A 17,084-nucleotide genomic window follows, 5' to 3' on the forward strand; every position below is an offset into this window, starting at 1 on the left:
CGCCGGAAATGACGGACCGGAAGCGCCGCTCTTCTCACGGGAGGGCGGGGAGAGAAGATGGCGGCCCCCAGCAGCCGGTGAGGGGAGAGGACACCGGGCTCCCAGTAGGGGCGGCCCGACTCGTGCGTGATGGCCGCATCCCCGCACACTCTCTCCCCACGCCTCCTGACAGGTACTGCACCCGCCCCCGGGCACGACTTTGGGGGAATTCGCTTCTCTTTGCCACGTGCAACGCCGTGGTGCGGCTGGCTGCAACCTTGGGAGCCCTTGGCGAGGTCATCTGGGCACCCGTGGAGGAAGTGAGCTTTGGAGTAGCTTTAAGTGCCGAGGCTGCGGAGCTGGGGTCCCGGGGGTCCGCGCGGCCTCCATCCCCTCCCACCCACCCCGGGGGGGTGGGGCGGGCGGGCGATGTCTGGTGCTTCTTTGTTAAGAGAGAGTGGAGGCTGCAGAAGGGAGGACCGCGTAGAACCGAGGGGCTTCACCATACTCTTTGCTGGCTTATCAGAGCCTTAGAACCTAGTCGTTTGTAAGTTACTCGTAAGTTTCACTTGTAAACCCAGGACTAGGCAAGTGCTAACCACCCGCCCCGCCCGGCCCCTGGAGCCTTGTTTCAAATACTAAGCTTCTTGATGACAGTGATAAAGATAATGACCACGTCCGACACCGGGCCATAACCACCCCTACCCCCAACTTTTGTCTTTCCACCATTCGCGTGGCCCCTGATAACCCTCCACATCAAGGACCTGTCACAACTCGTACGTTGAAAGTGGAAAGCACCTTCTTGGCCTTTGGCTAGGTCTCATCTCCAGTGGCACCCGTTCAGAGAGGCCTGACCACCCTACCTAAAGTGGAGCCCCCTTGCCCCCTTTCTCACATCACCCTGTTTCTTTCATTGTGGTTAGCACCATCTGTAATTGTTTGTTTACAACTGCTTTATTATGTAGTTCCTCCATGTATTCTAATTGAACCTTGAGAAGGCAGGGGCAGTGTCTCTCTGCTTCAATGCTGTGTCCTCAGTGCTGGAAACAGTAACTGGGTGCATTGTTGGTGCTCAGTAATTATTCGTGAATGAATGAAATTTGTCCTGATGGAGCTATTCAAGGAGCAGTTGGGCATTGTTTGGCCCTTGGTCATTTAGGATGATGACTGATGTGTGAGGAACGTGTTGCTGGTGGTCCAGACTGGAGATGAGTAGAAGACAGGGACGCCCTTTTGGTCAAATCCCAGAAACGTTTTTAGGCCTCACCTATCCCTGGCTCTCTGCAGCATCTGGCAGTGTTGATCACAGTGACTCTGAAATTCCTTTCTCACTCTTTTCTCATAATGTTCTTATTTTATGGGTCTCTTTTATGTGTTCTCAGGGCATGTCAACTGTGTTTTCTAGAAGTGATTGCTTGTCTATAAAATGAGGCAATTCAACTACATTATCTCAAAGGTCCCTTCTGGTTCACAAAGGAGGGGAGGAAGTTGATAAGTGGATAGGTGTGTAGATGAAACGAGATTGACCCTGGTTTGGTAACTGTTGAAGCTGGAGGAGGAGGAGTAATGGGGGGCTCATTGTCTTGTGCTATCGCACATGACTCGAATTTTCCATAATGATACATTTTTTTAAAGGGTCTGCGATTTTTTTTTAGAGTTTTATTGGAATATAGTTGATTTACAATGTCGTGATAATATCTGCTGTACATGGATCTGTGATTCCTTTGAGTTACTTCTTGTCACCTTCTACCATCCCTGACTCTGAGTTTTTGATCCTGACCTTAGGCAGTCATTCTCAGAGAGCTCATCCTTTAGTAGTGCTTGAATTATCACCTCTGTAGGGAGGGTTTTTTTTTTTTTTTTTCCCAATGTGCATTCCTCAAGAGTAGCTGCCTTTTTGCCTTTCAGCTCTGTATTTTCAGCTTTCAGTAGGGTAATGCCACCTGACAACTCAGAATTCCCCAGTCCCAGTAAGTGCGCTGCATTTGGTTCATGTGGTTTGTTGCTGGATCCGTCTTTTTTTTGGATCCATCTTTTTGGTGCTGGTATGGGAGTGATTAATAGACAGCTTAGCTTCCTGAAGCTATGAACGTAATCACCAGAATATCTGCTAGTAATTGGCCTGTACAACTTGCTGTGACCTACGTGGACGATACTGTGTGAGAGTTTGACATGGAAGCAGCTTGGTGGGAAGGGGGCAGAGGGAAACTGGACCATATTAGGTGTCTGTCGGGCATGCCAGACTGTTCTTCTAAAGCTTCAAAGTGTTTTGTAGCTATTACAGTTTTTCCAGGACCTTTCATCTACTTATCAGCTACCTCGTGTTTAAAACCCTGCAATCGTGACTCTGGATCTATTAAAAGCCCTGTGTATCTTTAGACCTACCATTGTTTACATAGGGCCAAAGCATCTTTACATTTCTAGGCACTGATTCATAGAGTGACATGTTTTGCCGTAAATGAAGTGTTTCCATCAGTTAAAAGTGCAGTTTCCTAGCTGTTTTTTCTTTGTCTTCCTGTAAAATCTCATTTTCACCCTCTTCGTCTTGAGGGATGTTTTGCAAGATGGTTTTTTCTCTCACGGTAACATGCATTTCTCTTTGGACCAGTGGCACTCAAAACCAGTTTCGAATTAAGGCCCAGAACAATAAAAGGCTTAATGCCTTCTAGACGTATCTTTAGTATTTATTTATTTATTTATTTATTTGTCTTTTTGCTATTTCTTTGGGCCGCTCCCACGGCATATGGAGGTTCCCAGGCTAGGGGTCCAATCGGAGCTGTAGCCACTGGCCTACGCCAGAGCCACAGCAACGCAGGATCCGAGCCGCGTCTGCAACCTACACCACAGCTCATGGCAACGCCGGATCGTTAACCCACTGAGCAGGGGCAGGGACCGAACCCGCAACCTCATGGTTCCTAGTCGGATTCGTTAACCACTGCACCACGACGGGAACTCCAATCTTTAGTATTTAAATCGTAGTATGTCAGAGAAACAACGTCAAGGCACAAAAGGAAGAAAACACCACATCAAAGGGGAGTTTCCATTGTGGCTCAGTGGAAATGAATCTAATTAGTATCCGTGAGGATTGTGGGTTCGATCCCTGGCCTTGCTCAGTGTGTTAAGGATCCAGCATTGCCATGAGCTGTGATGTAGGTTGCAGGCGTGGCTTGGAGCCTGAGTTGCTGTGGTTGTGGCATAGCTGGCAGGGAACTTCCATATGCTGCTGGTGCCACCCTAAAAAGAAAAAAAGAAAAAAGAAAAGGAAAAAAAAAGGCAAGAGACCTTTACTATCAGAGAAGTGAGTTTGAAGGAAATAACATCAGTCAGCAGGCTGAGCTCAACCCTGCTCTTCTTTCTTGTACACGTATACAGACGACACATTCATGTGTGTGGAAAATAAGCATTTAGTTCTTCCCTGAGGTTTGAGGATATGATCTCAGTGAAGGAGGGACTTATCCCTGGTCTAAGCTAATTGCCACGCTCACCAAGGGTCAGTGATAGTTTAGCTTCCCGCAGTCCAGGTAAGCAATGAGAGCCACCCAGTCATCAGACAGCACTCATCGTTCCAGGGAAGGCCCTCTGCTAGCTGCTGTAGCAAAGGCCAGGAAGGGAGAGGCCCTCCCCTGCAGGAACTAGAAAAAACGACCTGGAAATGGTCTGCATTAAGAAATGCCACAAAGAGAGTATAAAGTGATGGAGTAGTTGGGAGAGACTTCGGCATTTGACAGGCAGCCCGGAGGCAGGACACCGCAAGCCAGCAAACAGCCTAGCGCAGAGCAGCAGGGAGAACTGTGGTGTGGGCCGTGGAGGGCAGACAGCCAGGTACAGGTGCGTGTTGGGCTGAGTCACAGGATTCTGGGCTTTAGGACGAAAGCCGGTGGCTCTATGGGACTTGGGTTGGAGAGGAAAGAAGTTAACCAAGGCTGGGCCGGGCGGCTTGAATCCTGCAGGGGTGCCGTGGCCCAAGTGTGAGGTGATCGTGGTCTGTCAGACTCAGCGAAGAGAAGCACAGATGGGACCAGTATCTCAGCGTCGACTGGAGGTGATGAGCATGAGGTGATGAGGGAAGCATCCAAGGTGGCCTAAAATCCCACGGAGGCGATGGCTTTATCTTCAGCAGGAAGTAGTGGAGATAAGGGTGCGAGTGCAGTGAGCCTGGAGACGTGCTGCAGCCCGTCTGCTTGGAGATACTCAGCAAACTGGGGACAGGCCCTAGAAATGGGGTGGAGGATCAGAAGGTCCCCTGTGGTGGCATTTGTTCAGGGACAGTTGGGAGTGTTCAGAAGGGTCATCTTAACCTGGCAGATCCAGCAGAAGGAGCCGCCACGGGAAGCTGAGAAGTGATGGGTGGCAGGCAGAGAGAACCAGGGCTCCTTCGGGTCATGGACGCCCTGCGGGGGGAGAAAGGGGGGTCTGTGCTGCTGTCCCAGTGAAAGCTTGTCTGCGGTGAGGCCTTGCATGGAAGTGCTGGGCTTGTTGATGTTTGGAAGAAGGTTTAGAGACAGTTGACTGCAAGTCAAATTCAGGTACAACGAAAATAGTTTCTTCCTAGCTAGCTCGATAGCGCCATGCTTTATTGAGAATAATCCCTCTCCCTTTTAGTTAGCTCATCCCACCTGGCCAAAATATTGATCTGAAGTATACCTCCCAGTTTACTGTTATTTATTGAGAAAGATTCTGCCCCTCGTTTTCTACCTTTGGAAAGTGGCTGAAGTGATTGTTTCATACTTTCTTAAAAAGATCTATAGTGTGGTCATTTCAGCATTTGACCCTGAGATTGAGAAAGTGCCCTAGCCCTGCTGAGGAATTAACACTGATTTGACCGGTAGGTAGGGAGTTCCCTGGTGGCCTTAACAGTGGTTAAGGAACTGGCGTTGTCACTGCTGTGACTCAGGTTGGATCCCTGGCCTGGGAACTTCCGCATGCCGTGAGTGTGGCCAAACAAAACAAAAGCAAAAACAGTGGGTAGAGCTGGTCAGTACTGTTTACTCCCAAGTCTGGGTCAGATCATTTTAAAGTTCTGACCTGCCACGCATGCATTGCTTCCCGTGGTGCTGGCTTTGCTTCTGCGTAGACACAGTCACATTTCTGAGTGGCATTCATTATTTTAATGTTTTTCCCCTTTCTCTCTGTGACAGGCTGGATAAGAGGATGCATCTGGCATCTGGAAAGAAGAGCCATGCAGGAGTCACCGCATAGGCTTCTGCATCTTCTCAGGAATGTCAATCAACAGTGGATCACCTTTCGGCACCTGACCTTCCTCAGGCGCATGGTACGTTGAGAAGCTCACCCCACGCCGCCACTCACTGCCTCTGCTTTCCCCCAGTGGGGGATTTCAGAAGCTCCTCTTGTGAGAAGCGTTGCAAGAAGGACTGCTTGAAAAGGACTTTCATTTCATGTGCTCTCGAGTTTATCCAAAACTTCAGTCCCTTGTTTTGATTATGCTTCACCGAAACCAGAATGATTTGGTGTTCGAGTTTTAAAGTGGGATCTTGAACTTATTGATTAAGTTTGGAGAAAGACTGAAAACTTCTGGCATGTCGAAACTAGGCTGCAGTTAGGAAAAGCTGAACTGTTGTAACGCTTCTTTTTAAATTCTTTAAGTTCTGTGACATCAGTAATACAAAAATTGCTTTCGCAGTGCAAGCCCCCTGTGGTTTACACAAATGCACCTCGGAGCAGATTCACACAAATTGAGTTTTTGTGACTTGTTGGGCTTTTGACCGTGGACGCTGGTCATATCGCTGCATGCTCCTGTGGGCCTTTGTCCAGGATGGCTCTGTGATGTTGACAACAGCGTAACGTACATTTGCCACTTGCCCAAATAGTAAAGTATCATCAGAGGAAGAAGTGATAGCTAAAACCTCGCAATTTCCGTGCCAGCCTGAAAGAATAGCAAGTTCATAATCGGAAATCCTGTTTGATGTTTCTCTCATCTTTTTTAGAATTGAAATGCCCACTTTAACTTTTAAATCTTAATAAAACCCTTTGCTTTGATGAAAGATTTTAATTTCCAGAAATGTTCGGACTTTTAAAGTTGGGAGTCAAGGATAACGGGTATTTAGAAGAGAAACTCAAATATGCATAATGCCTTTTTATGCGAACAGAATGCTGGATTCGGTCATGAGTTTGTAACAGCTTTCAAAGACTAGTGTATATGATTTCAGGCCTTTGTAATGTAATGGAAAAGCCACATCACTGGTTATCAGGAAAAGTGGCTCCAGATCCCAGGAGTGCTGATTCTTGGTTCTGTCAGTTTATTTCTGAGCTTTGGTTTCCTCATCTGAAAATTAAAGAGAGAGATACTAATAATGATGCATCTTCTTCTTTTTTTTTTTTTTTAATGATCCATCTTCTTGATCAACTTTTGAGAAGATTGAATGAGAGATGTATTACCTAAACTGTAAAGATACATGTTAGAGAAAACTGTAACGTACCCCATGAATGTCAGTCGCAGTTAATAGTTTCTGCTGTTAAGCGATGGAGATTACCTGATGCTAAAGCCCCATTCTCTCCGCGTGCCTGACGGTAACGTCGCCAGCCCTGGACAGCATCGTCCTGCTGGGCCCCGCTCTCTGCTGTTCGCCTGGGAACGTGGAGGAAAGTCAGCAGGTTGATGAGGACTCTTCCTTCCAGGAAACTTTAGCATTGTCCTTGGAATGTTCAGCCTCCAATTTCTGGTGCTATGTAGGGGAGAATCCTAGAGGAGATGAGTGAAAAATAAATTTATCCTTCCTTCAAGGGACTTAAATTCCTAGGACTTTCTAACCATAGACTTGAAAACCAGTGGTGAAGTGTTAACTGGAGACTCCTGTCTCTTACTATAGTGATGCTCATGCAACCACCACTCCAATACTGGTTATCTCAGCGTGTATTTACAGAGGTACAGGAAAATCTTAAGTGCTGTAGGAGCTGGACTGATGGAAGGTGTTACTAAACAACCGTTGAAGAGCATTTGGGACCTTGATTTTACAGTAACGTGTACTTTTAAAAAAGATTTTATTTTATGTTGGAGTATAGTTGATTTACAAGTGCTTTGTTGGTTTCCAGTGTACAGCAAAGTGATTCAATTATACATACATCCATTCTCTTTCAGATTATTTTCCTGTATAGGTTATTACAGACTATTGAGGAGAGTTCCTTGTGCTATAGAGTAGGTCGTTACTGGTTGTCTGCTTTGTACGTAGTAATGTGGATCTTTTAATCCCAACTTCCTAGTATGTCCCCCCCCCTCCTCTTTTCCCTTTGGGGACTGTAAGTTTGTTTTCAAAGTCTGCGAGTCTGTTTTTGTTTCGTAAATGAGTGCATTTGTATCATTTTTCTTTAGATCCCACATATGAGTGATATCACACGATATTTGATTAACGTGTCCTTCCTTTTTAAACTTAGTATGTCACACAACTGAACAGAAGCCTCAACCAGCAAGTAAAACCGAAGCCAGAACCAGTGGCAGCTCCTTTCCTTGAAAAAACATCCTCGGATGAGGCCAAAGCAGAAATATATGAGATGAGCCCTCTTTCAGCCCCCGGCCTGTCTCCGTCCAGAGAGCCACATGCAAAAGAAGCGCTGGAACTAGAAGCTGCCTCAGTAACCGAAGGCCCAGTCGCTGCGGGAAAAGAGGCAAAGGAGGAGCGGCAGTGGAAGGAGATGAAGCTGCGGTGGGACGACTTGCCCGGCGCTCTGGCCCGGCTGTCCAAGATCAAGCTCACAGGTACTTTGTTCCTCTGCTCTGGTCAGACTCTTCCTTGAAACCGTGCTTTTCGTTCACCCGAAGGCTAGTTTGATGACTAAGAGGCATACTTTGAAACGGCAGATCCTCTCTTAGTACTTGTTCTCTCTTCACCTTACTTGGGGTTTGAAATCAAATTTGTGGAATTCTGATTACGCAGCAGGGTAAATAGTATTGTCCCGACAATCGTCGGTCTTATTTGCGGTTAAAGCAGGGCGCGGGTCCTGCTATCTCCTTGTCGTTTGGGTGTCTACCCACTCTGTGCTCTAAGATGCGGTGAGGCAGTGCGTTCTCGTTCAGGTCTGAAGACAGGAGGAACCGCACTGCTGGGTTTGACGTGAAGTGAACCCTCCGGCCGCTGCTGTGGTGTGCCTCTTGGGGGCGGGGGGCGGGCTCTGGGATTGTCCCACGTGTGCGGGGGTTTAGGCTGCTCCTCTGGAAGCAGGTTTGGTTGCCCGAGTCTAGCAGATTGCACCGCATGTTGTTACTATTATCCTCGAGTGGATACTGACCCCTCACTGCGTCACCGTCACCGGGTCGTCACAGCCACCCCGTGAGCCAGGCAGGGCTTTGTTATCCTCCCAGCCCAGCGAGACTTCGAAATGGCCCCGTCTGGGCTAACCCTGTTCGGGGTCAGCCTGCAGACTGAGGGCCTGGGCTCTCCTCTCCTGCTGGCAGAGACCGAGGAGGAGACACGAAGTGGGCAGAAAACGCGGCTGAAGCAGGCCCTCTTCAAGGACAGAAAGTGCCTCGTGACGTGGTCGAGGCAGAGTTGGGACGGAACGGATGAGACAAGGTTTTGAGCGTAGACAACGTCAGGCAAAGGGGAGCATTTCTTCTTTGCTTGTTTCCCAAGAGAGCTGAGCCTGACAGGCAGGGTCAGAGGAGCTGAGCCGGGTAACTCCCGGCCTCAGGGATCCGCTCACTTACAGTGGCTTTTGGGGGGGGTTGACAGGTGGGAGCAAGGCTTGGACAGAGTGACCGGAGCGGGTGCTGTCCCTGCGAGCATGCCTCAGTGTGCCAGGGAGGCTGAGCAAGCACCCCCACATTCCTGCTGCAGTTGTCCTGTGTCCCGGACACAGTGCTGCGCTTGGCACGTTGTTGGCGGGTGGAGAAGGGCTCAGATGCCATCGCGGCGAGCGGCTCTCCCACGTGCCCCTCCCTTCACACGGCCGAGGGGCAGCATCTCGTTCCTTCTCTCGTTCTTCCGGGGCAGGAAATCCTGGAGCCCTCAGTTCTTTGCTCAGCACAGTGAGCGTTCGTCTCCCGCCTAAGCGCCCGCCGTCCGCCTGGGAATCAGTGTAAGGAGCCTGCGAGGGAACAGGCGGTCTCAGGAAGGGAAACAGGACGGGCACTTCGACACGTAAAGGAAGCGACGGGGGCGCCTCGACGTCTCTTTAAGATGCCTGACTACAGAGTTATTTTATTTGGCGCTTAGGAAGCCAGCGTTGACAGGCTGCTAAATCAGGAACTAATTATCAATGTCTCCTCTTCTTAGAGTCTCAAACGAGGTCTTTTGAATAATTGATTTTAAATGACATCTGAGAGTTTGTTTTCGTGATGCTTATTTCTTCAGGAACAGATGGGAAAGGATAATTGGCTCGGGTTCACTGGGGGGGGACTGGGGGCGCAGCTTCCTTCCCTCACACTGGCTGGCATATTGTTTTTCCTCTTCTGTACCTTAGGTGTTGTGTATCCGAATAGGCATTTCAGATGCAGGATTTGATATTTGAAACACGGCATCTGAAATCTAAAGCAATGGTTAAACCACTCGTTCAATGGTGTGCGTTGTGCTGTCTGTTGCGTGTCGACTGTTGGTCCCTGGGTGTCGGTTTGCTGAGGAGCATATGTGGCACGTGTGTTCAGATGGCACTTCCTGGCCACCAGCCCTGGGGATCGCATCCCGGAGGCTGGGACAGGATCTGAGTTCTGCATCTTGGCCCGAGTGTGGATGGTGTGAGGCAGGTGGTCCTGGACCACCTTGGAGTCAGTGAAGCAGGCTGCACAGGCGGAGGGCCAGTCCCAGCCCGTTGTCTGGTGGGCATGGGGGAGCTACCTCTGGAGACCAGAGCAGCCCTCGCCACCGCCGCCGCCGGCACACAGCTGGGGGCTCTGGGCCACCGGGAGGGGTCTACAGAAGCAAGGTGCGTGGGGGGGTGGGGGCAGCCCCCCCTGCAGCCCCAGATGGAAAAGTCCTGGGCAGTAAATTTCTCCTCGTATCATTTTCTATATTCCATGCCCCAGGTTTCTGGATGAGCTAACTGAATTAAAGTCATTTCCTTCTGCTTATTCCATTTAAGGAGGCAGCACTCTTTGGGTGACCCTGGCCCTCTTCTTTGACCTCTTACCTCACTGTTCATTTTATTACTTGAATTTACACACGTCTTTGAGTCAGCAGACTTTCTTCCTTCCTTTCTTTCTTTCCTTCTGGAAAACCCCTGATACCTATCAATTGATTTCTTTTGGACTCTGAACATCTTGGACAATTTGTTTAGAGCTGACGGTAGCCGAGCAGGCTCATCCAGGAGTCAGCCATCACTTTACAGAACTAGCCTTCCTGTCTCTGCCTCCTCTATTTAAAGCTGTAACACACTGGGGAAGGGCCCTGTGGCCATCACGCGTACTTGTCACCGTAGGATCAGAGGGTCGCAGCAGGGGCTGCCTTGGCATTTATGCCAGGGTCCGGGCCCAAGTTTGCAGGAGCTAAGGCCATTGAAAGGTTTTTTTGTTTGTTTGTTTGTTTTTTTACTATGAAAGGAAGTAAGACTGAGTTTATAAAAAGTAATAGTATATCTCCCCTGAGTTTCTCTTGCCAAGTGAGCTCTTTATAGTATGTTTTTGGAGTTTGTTGCAAAGACCACACTGGGGTGAGGAAATTTTACTTGGATGAAGATCATAGGAAGCTTTGATGACTCAACTGAGTTTATACTTAATATAGGTCAATAAAAAGCAGAAATTTAAAAGCTACAACACATTTTCTGAGACCAGAACACTAAAACAGATTGTTTACTGGAACCAATAGATTATGCTATTGATGGAACCGATACAAACTACACTCTATCAATGTATAGATTTTTTTTTTCCCCTAGAGCCTAGAGTGCTGCTTTTTATTAAAAGAAAAAAAAAAAAAAAGCCCACCAAAAATAGAGGGTACAATTTTATTTTAGATTGTTATAGTTTTTAAAAGTCAGAGTACAGTTGTCTTCAGCTATCGAATGCCCCATAAAGGGTTTTTCACATTTGCATAAAAATTGAGTAGAATTTCAAGTAGAATTTTTAATTTTTGAGTAGAATTATAAGTTCTTAAATTTTAACACCTGTTGCAAAATAATTACTTTAATATTTATGTGCTTATTAAATGCTAAAGTAGTATTTTTATTATTAACTGTTTACTTTTAGAATAGAAAATACAGATGAGCAAAGATGAGAAAAATGGAATCTCCTTATCATTTCACCCCCTGAAAATAATAACAGTTTTGATGATTTTGGTGTATTCTAGAATATTTCTGTCTGCATCCCCTTCAGATATTTTTGCTTTTTACATAAAAGTGAGATCAAAATGTAAATGCTTTCTGTGATTTTTTTTAAATTCTTATTCTGAGCCTATCTTTTTGTGTCACTGTGTTTTACCCTGTTTTCAATGGCCTTTTTTATTTTTTTATTTTTGTATTTTATTTTATTTATTATATTTATTTATTTTATATATTTATTTATTTATTAGATTTATTTATTTTATTTTATTGTCTTTTGTCTTTTCTAGGGCTGCTCCCACAGCATGTGGAGGGTCCCAGGCTAGGGGTCTAATTGGAGCTGTAGCCGCCGGTCTACTGCCACAGCCGCAGCAATTCGGGATCTGAGCCGCGTCTGTGACCTACACCACAGCTCACGGCAACACCGGATCCTTAACCCACTGAGCGAGGCCAGGGCATTGAACCTGCAACCTCATGGTTCCCAATCGGATTTGTTTCCTGCTGCGCCATGAAGGGAACTCCTTGATGACTTTTTTTAAAAAAGAAAAAAAAAAAAAGTTATGTTTTTTCAAGATACGAAATCCCGTAATATATACAAGTGCCTCCAGGCCCTGCAGCAGCCAGTCTTTTTCAGACAGTTTTCGCCCTTTCTCTGAGCACAGTCTGTGTGGTGATGTTTTTAGCCCAGCCTCAGGCTGGTGAGATGGGGTGCAGGTCTCGAGGGTCTGCCATTTACTGATTTTGTGACGAGGGCACATTCTTTCAAATCTCTCAGCCACAGCCATTTCTTCATCCATAAAATGGGGGTAATTCTACCTCATAGGATTGTTTTGATTATGTGAGATAATGCAGGGAAGTAATACTGTACCAAACCTAGCATGTAGTAAAGGGTCAAGAAAGGTTTGTTACGGAGTTCTGGGTTGCAGGTTCGATCCCTGGCCTCACTCACTGGGTTAAGGATCTGGCGTTGCTGTGAGCTGTGGCATAGGTCGCAGACGTGGCTCGGATCCCGAATTGCTGCGGCTGTGGCGTAGACCGGCGGCTACAGCTCCAATTAGACCCCTAGCCTGGGAACTTCCATATGCTGCGGGTGTAGCCCTAAAAAGACAAAAAAAAAAAAAAGAAAGGTTTGTTACTCTATTCTCCTCTGCTCTATTGTATTAATGCCTCTATAGGTTCTGTTGTGTTTGTTTCATAAAAATGGGATCATAATACACATTTTGCTCCATTATTTGCTTTCTTCCCTAAGTAGGGAATATATTTTTCTAAATAACTCTGCCGATTGATGGGTAAAAAAAGCATTTGAGTTTTAAAATATGCATTTACAGCTGCTGACGAGGCTTTATATTTTCCACACATTGATTGAATTTCTTTTGCAAAGCTCCTGTTTGCCTCCTGTTCCTTCTTCAGTATTTGTCTTTATTGTTTGTAAGCTTTTGTAAAGATGTGAACCCATTGTGTATCCCTACTGTAAGTGTCTGAGACCTTGTGTGTCGTTTGATTCTTATGTTCATTGATTGTTAATCTGATGGGCTAATGCTAATTCTATGTAACCAAATCTATCAGTATTTTGCCTTGTTTCTGGTTTCTGAACCACGCCTAAGCTCTCCTGCAAAAATTCTGTACATGTTTCTCTCTCTTGTTAATCTTCTTATGATTTTACATTTTACATTAAAAGTTTTCATTTGTAGGAATATATTTTGGTCTGTGGCATAAGGTAGAGATAGATCCGGTTTTTAATACGTCATTAAGCAGTGTCGCATGTCACACTCACAGATTCCAGCGTTTGAGAAGCTCTGTCTCTGCACACATCCCCCTCAGGCTGGGGGTCCAGTCGGAGCTGTAGCCGCTGGCCTACGCCTCAGCCACAGCAACACAGGATCCTTAACCCCGAGTGAGGCCAGGGATGGAACCTGCATCTTCCTGGATGCTGGTCAGATTCGTTTCTGCTGAGCCGCGACGGAGACTCCACTTAGCCCTTTCCATAGCAGCCGATGTTGAGAAACTCAGATTTTTGCCCTTCAGCTAGTGGAAGTCTAAGTCAGCTCTCAGCACCTGTCTTTGATTCCGTCTCATCTACACTGTGTTTAACACACATTTCCTAAGGATCTTCACCTAATTTATTGCTGATGTAGGTTTTTCTCCCATTTTCATTTTTATTGCATCATTGCCGTTGGGTCCTGGTGGCAGTGGGTCATGTAGCTAGCTGCTTCAGCCAATGTTCCGAGGTAGATGAAAAACTCTGTCTTGGCTGTTCTGTCTCCCAGTGATGTGATTGTTCTAAGTTCAGTTTGATGTGAACTGGATTGGTCACAGTGAGATGCTTACAAAGTAATTTCATGTGGATAATAACCATTCTCAGGAATACACTGATGACTTAAGAGAAGGAGCAAAACCTGTGAGTTGGGAATGGGCTCAGCTGCTTGTGACTGAAAACCTGAAGAACAGTGCCTTAGGCGGATAAAGGGCTTACCTCTCTTGTGTCAAGGAGTCTGAGATGAGATGCTGACAGCTGCAAGGGAGGGTGTAAAGAATTCTTACCTCTGTCATTTCCAAAGCATCTAAACCCAGCCCAGTCCACCTGTTAGTAGCCTCTGTGTCCGCACGGTGCCCATGGGGCTGTCTCTGCAGTATATCCTCTCCCAGGAGGAGGATGCGGGGCGGCCCATCTCTCCACCCCCTGTTTTCCAAAGAAAACAACAGCACCCCTGGGGCTGCTCTGGGGCCGCAGCACACACGTGCGCTTCATGGGGCGTGGGTTTAAACGAAGACTGCTCTGTCACCTCCACGTGAGCTCGTCTGGCAGTGGTCATGGGTGTGCCCTGATCTGTCGGCAGCCTTTCCTGATGTCTTGATCCTCAGACACACGCCGAGACCCCCCGTGTGTGCCGGGGATGGTGCGGACTGGGCTGGGCAGCGGAGGAAGGCCGGCTCGCCCAGGCGTCCATGGAGACATTTAGGTTGATGGTGACCCCTCAGCTGAACAAGGAGCCAGGTGGCCCTGTGGAACTTTCCTCTTCCCTTCTTTGTGGCACTTCACAGTTGCTGAGGGCTCTGGTGTCCTGCTCTGCCCCACATTCCACCATGGAGAACCTCAGTGTGTCTCCTGGTGCTGAAACTTCACCTGTGATCTGAGATGCTTGGAGGGCTTGTTATAATGCCGTTTATAGAAGTTTACTTCCCATAGTGGGGACTCCAAAACTTCCTGCTAACAGAATATATCTGAAGTCTCCTGTGCTTGCCTTTTCTGTCCTCCGTCTGCTTCTTCTCTCCCCCTCCCGTCGGTGGATGGCACCTGGGCATCCGGGGAGATTCTGCAAACCCAGCAGGTCCCCCTCCTCTGCAGGAGTGGGGGGGGGGGTGTTAGCTGCAGCTCCGGCGGGGACCAGATGGTTGCCTCTCAGCCCTGCAGGTCAGACTTGCCCAGGCGCCTGATTCCCATTTGGGCATATTATCAAAGACATGGTTTCTAGTTCAAAACAAAGTCTGATAGATCTCATTTATTAAGATTAAGTATGAAAAGCTTATCCAAGTGCATTTGCAAGAATGTTACAAGGTTATCTCTTTAAGTACTAAAAAAGGCTTTTGCTCAATAGTGTTATTTTTTTATATCTTAAGTGGGGGAGAGGAGACTTGGAGGTTCAGAATGAAAGAGGCGTGCTAACGTCAGGGTTTTGTGCAGAAGTACTCGGGTACATTTTTCATCTGTGTTCGCAGGGGCGAGAGTCAGGCAGGTCCAGCCGGAGCTCACCATGCATGTGGCCTGTGCTCGCTCCTCCTTCTGCCTCCACCCCTCCCCACTCACAGGCCAGCTCCCCCTCTTCCTTCACTCTTCAACTTTGACCTCAGTGTGAGAGGGTGGGGAGCCCTTCAGATCCTGCACAGCCTCCTCGACGTCACCCCCTGGTATGCTAGCCCATAGACTCTCTGAATCTTCACCAGCCTGTGGGGGCCAGGGGGCTGGGACCACATCCCCCTTGTCGGCTATTGCCCTGTTCCCAGGGCCTCGCTCCTGCCGTGCCCGTGACGGGTGCTGAAAACATAGAAGCTCACTGGGGGGTAAAAAACGGCCACGAACTCTGTTTCCACCATTTGTAGAATTTTGAGGAGCTTAGTCTTTCAATGGCAAATAATCAATTATTTTACTAGGATGTGGTAGTTGAAGGTTTAGTGGCGGCTGAAAAGTATCCTACCTGAGCCAGAGGACCTCGGGCCGCTGGGCTTTGGGTGTCGTCTGCTTTGTACAGTGCCACTTCACCTGAGAAAAATCTGTGTTATTTTTGTGAAAACTGCTCAACTGACAGTTTCTTCTTGCCAAACTCATTTTGCAAAAGACATGTTTCCACTTCTTAGAAGGTTGGTAAGCATCAATTTTATGGAAAAGTTTTTTAGTTAATTACAACAGTTGTAAAGTGTTGGTTATTAGGTATCGGGAGAAGAAATGTTTCTTTATTGAAAAGGAAAACTGGAAAAAAACTTTGATGGCTCAAGGGAAAACTGATGGAAAGAACAGTCTTAGGGTCTCACTCATTGTTGCATAATAATTCATAATTGGATATAAGCAGCTTTTATTCATGTGTTTATTCACACAGGCCTGGTAGCTACTTCATTTCCCTTTTCTTTTTCATTCCTTAATGAATTTTCTTACATTTATAGGTGTACAATTATTTCCCTTTCCTAAATGCAGACTGAGAATGCAAACCCAGTACTTCCTTCCTGGGGATTACCTGGGGTTACTGAAATGTTTCATTTTGACAACAGTGTTGCTCAGGAAATGTGAAGTTAGGAGTTTGATTCGGTCCTAGGATGCTTGGACCGGCTTTGGTCATCAGGTATGAAAAAAAGAAAGACAAAAACTGGGAGTACTCTAAGTTTTTGGTTTTGCAGCTGTGTTACTAAAAATCTCTGTCAAAGGTCTTTATCTTTTGACCGGAAGTGGTTATGATCTGTAATCACTTTCCTTGAATGTGGCTGAGAAAAAAGGACCTCGTCTCTCCTCAGTTGACTTTCCATCTGAACTTAAAAACAAGCGCAAGAATCACCACCTTCTTTCCTACGTGTGTCGGTGACATAACTGTGTCAGGAGGTTCACGGAACACGGCCAAGCCGTGAAGCCTAAAAAAACTCACTTAAATTAGAAATGGAGCCATTTGAAGCTTGCGGTGTTAATAGAAATGAAGAAATCCTAAGTGCACCTAACCCAGGAAAACATACCTGCTTGTTTGAAAATCAGAGAAGCCTTAATGCCTGTCTCTTCATAAAGTTCTATAATTTCGAACTTTGAGATCATCTAACAAAAATATTCCATCGCTTGGCCCCACGGATGAGCAGAACCACATACAAATCCACGAGCTGCTTACTCCCTGGCCGCTTTGTGCGTGAAAGAGCTTTCAAGAGAATACAGCTGAGGTTTGTAGGGCTCGGGTTACAGCGTTGCCTGGTCTCTGCTATTGGGGATAACGAGAGAGAATAGATCACAAGGATAATCTGAAATCTATAGAGAACCTCAGACTCTCATTTAGCCAGTGGTTTCCATCTTTCGAGCAAATCTTTTATCAGAGTTGATAATTATCCAGATTGATTTTATTGGAGTTTTGTTTTCCGCTAATTCTTTTGCGGCCAGAGCTGAAAAATGCTGAGGCGTTGACTGAGATAAAGCAGGATGCAGATGGCCAGTGTTTAGTATCATCTTTATAGTTATTTTAAATTGATGGTCTCAGAAAAGAAACAAAGTCCCTCCATATGCTTGTGCTCAGAGCCTAGCAGTTGTCAAAGTGTTGAGCCTTTACTTAAATAAAAATCATTCTTGATAAAGCTGCTTCTCCAAGAAAAGCTCTTGTGTATAAAAAAGGCAGAGCCCTTCAGTGGTGCCTTGCTGCCCTGCAAGGCGCACATGCCGTGAGCCG

The 17,084-nt window shown here is 46.8% G+C and overlaps 1 protein-coding gene across 1 annotated transcript in view; it reads left to right on the top strand.

The window, feature by feature from the left end:
• The first annotated feature begins 16 nt into the window (after positions 1-16).
• Positions 17-17,084, top strand: part of LOC125115149 (protoheme IX farnesyltransferase, mitochondrial) — a 98,620-nt gene continuing 81,552 nt past the window's right edge. Inside the window, exons 1-3 of the mRNA XM_047758982.1 lie at positions 17-172; positions 5,118-5,251; positions 7,369-7,690. Of these exons, the coding sequence (XP_047614938.1) occupies positions 130-172; positions 5,118-5,251; positions 7,369-7,690 (499 nt within the window). The 5' untranslated portion in view covers positions 17-129. The remainder of the gene's footprint in view (positions 173-5,117; positions 5,252-7,368; positions 7,691-17,084) is intronic.

Source organism: Phacochoerus africanus, chromosome 14 (assembly GCF_016906955.1).
Source record: "Phacochoerus africanus isolate WHEZ1 chromosome 14, ROS_Pafr_v1, whole genome shotgun sequence".
NCBI lineage: Eukaryota > Metazoa > Chordata > Mammalia > Artiodactyla > Suidae > Phacochoerus > Phacochoerus africanus.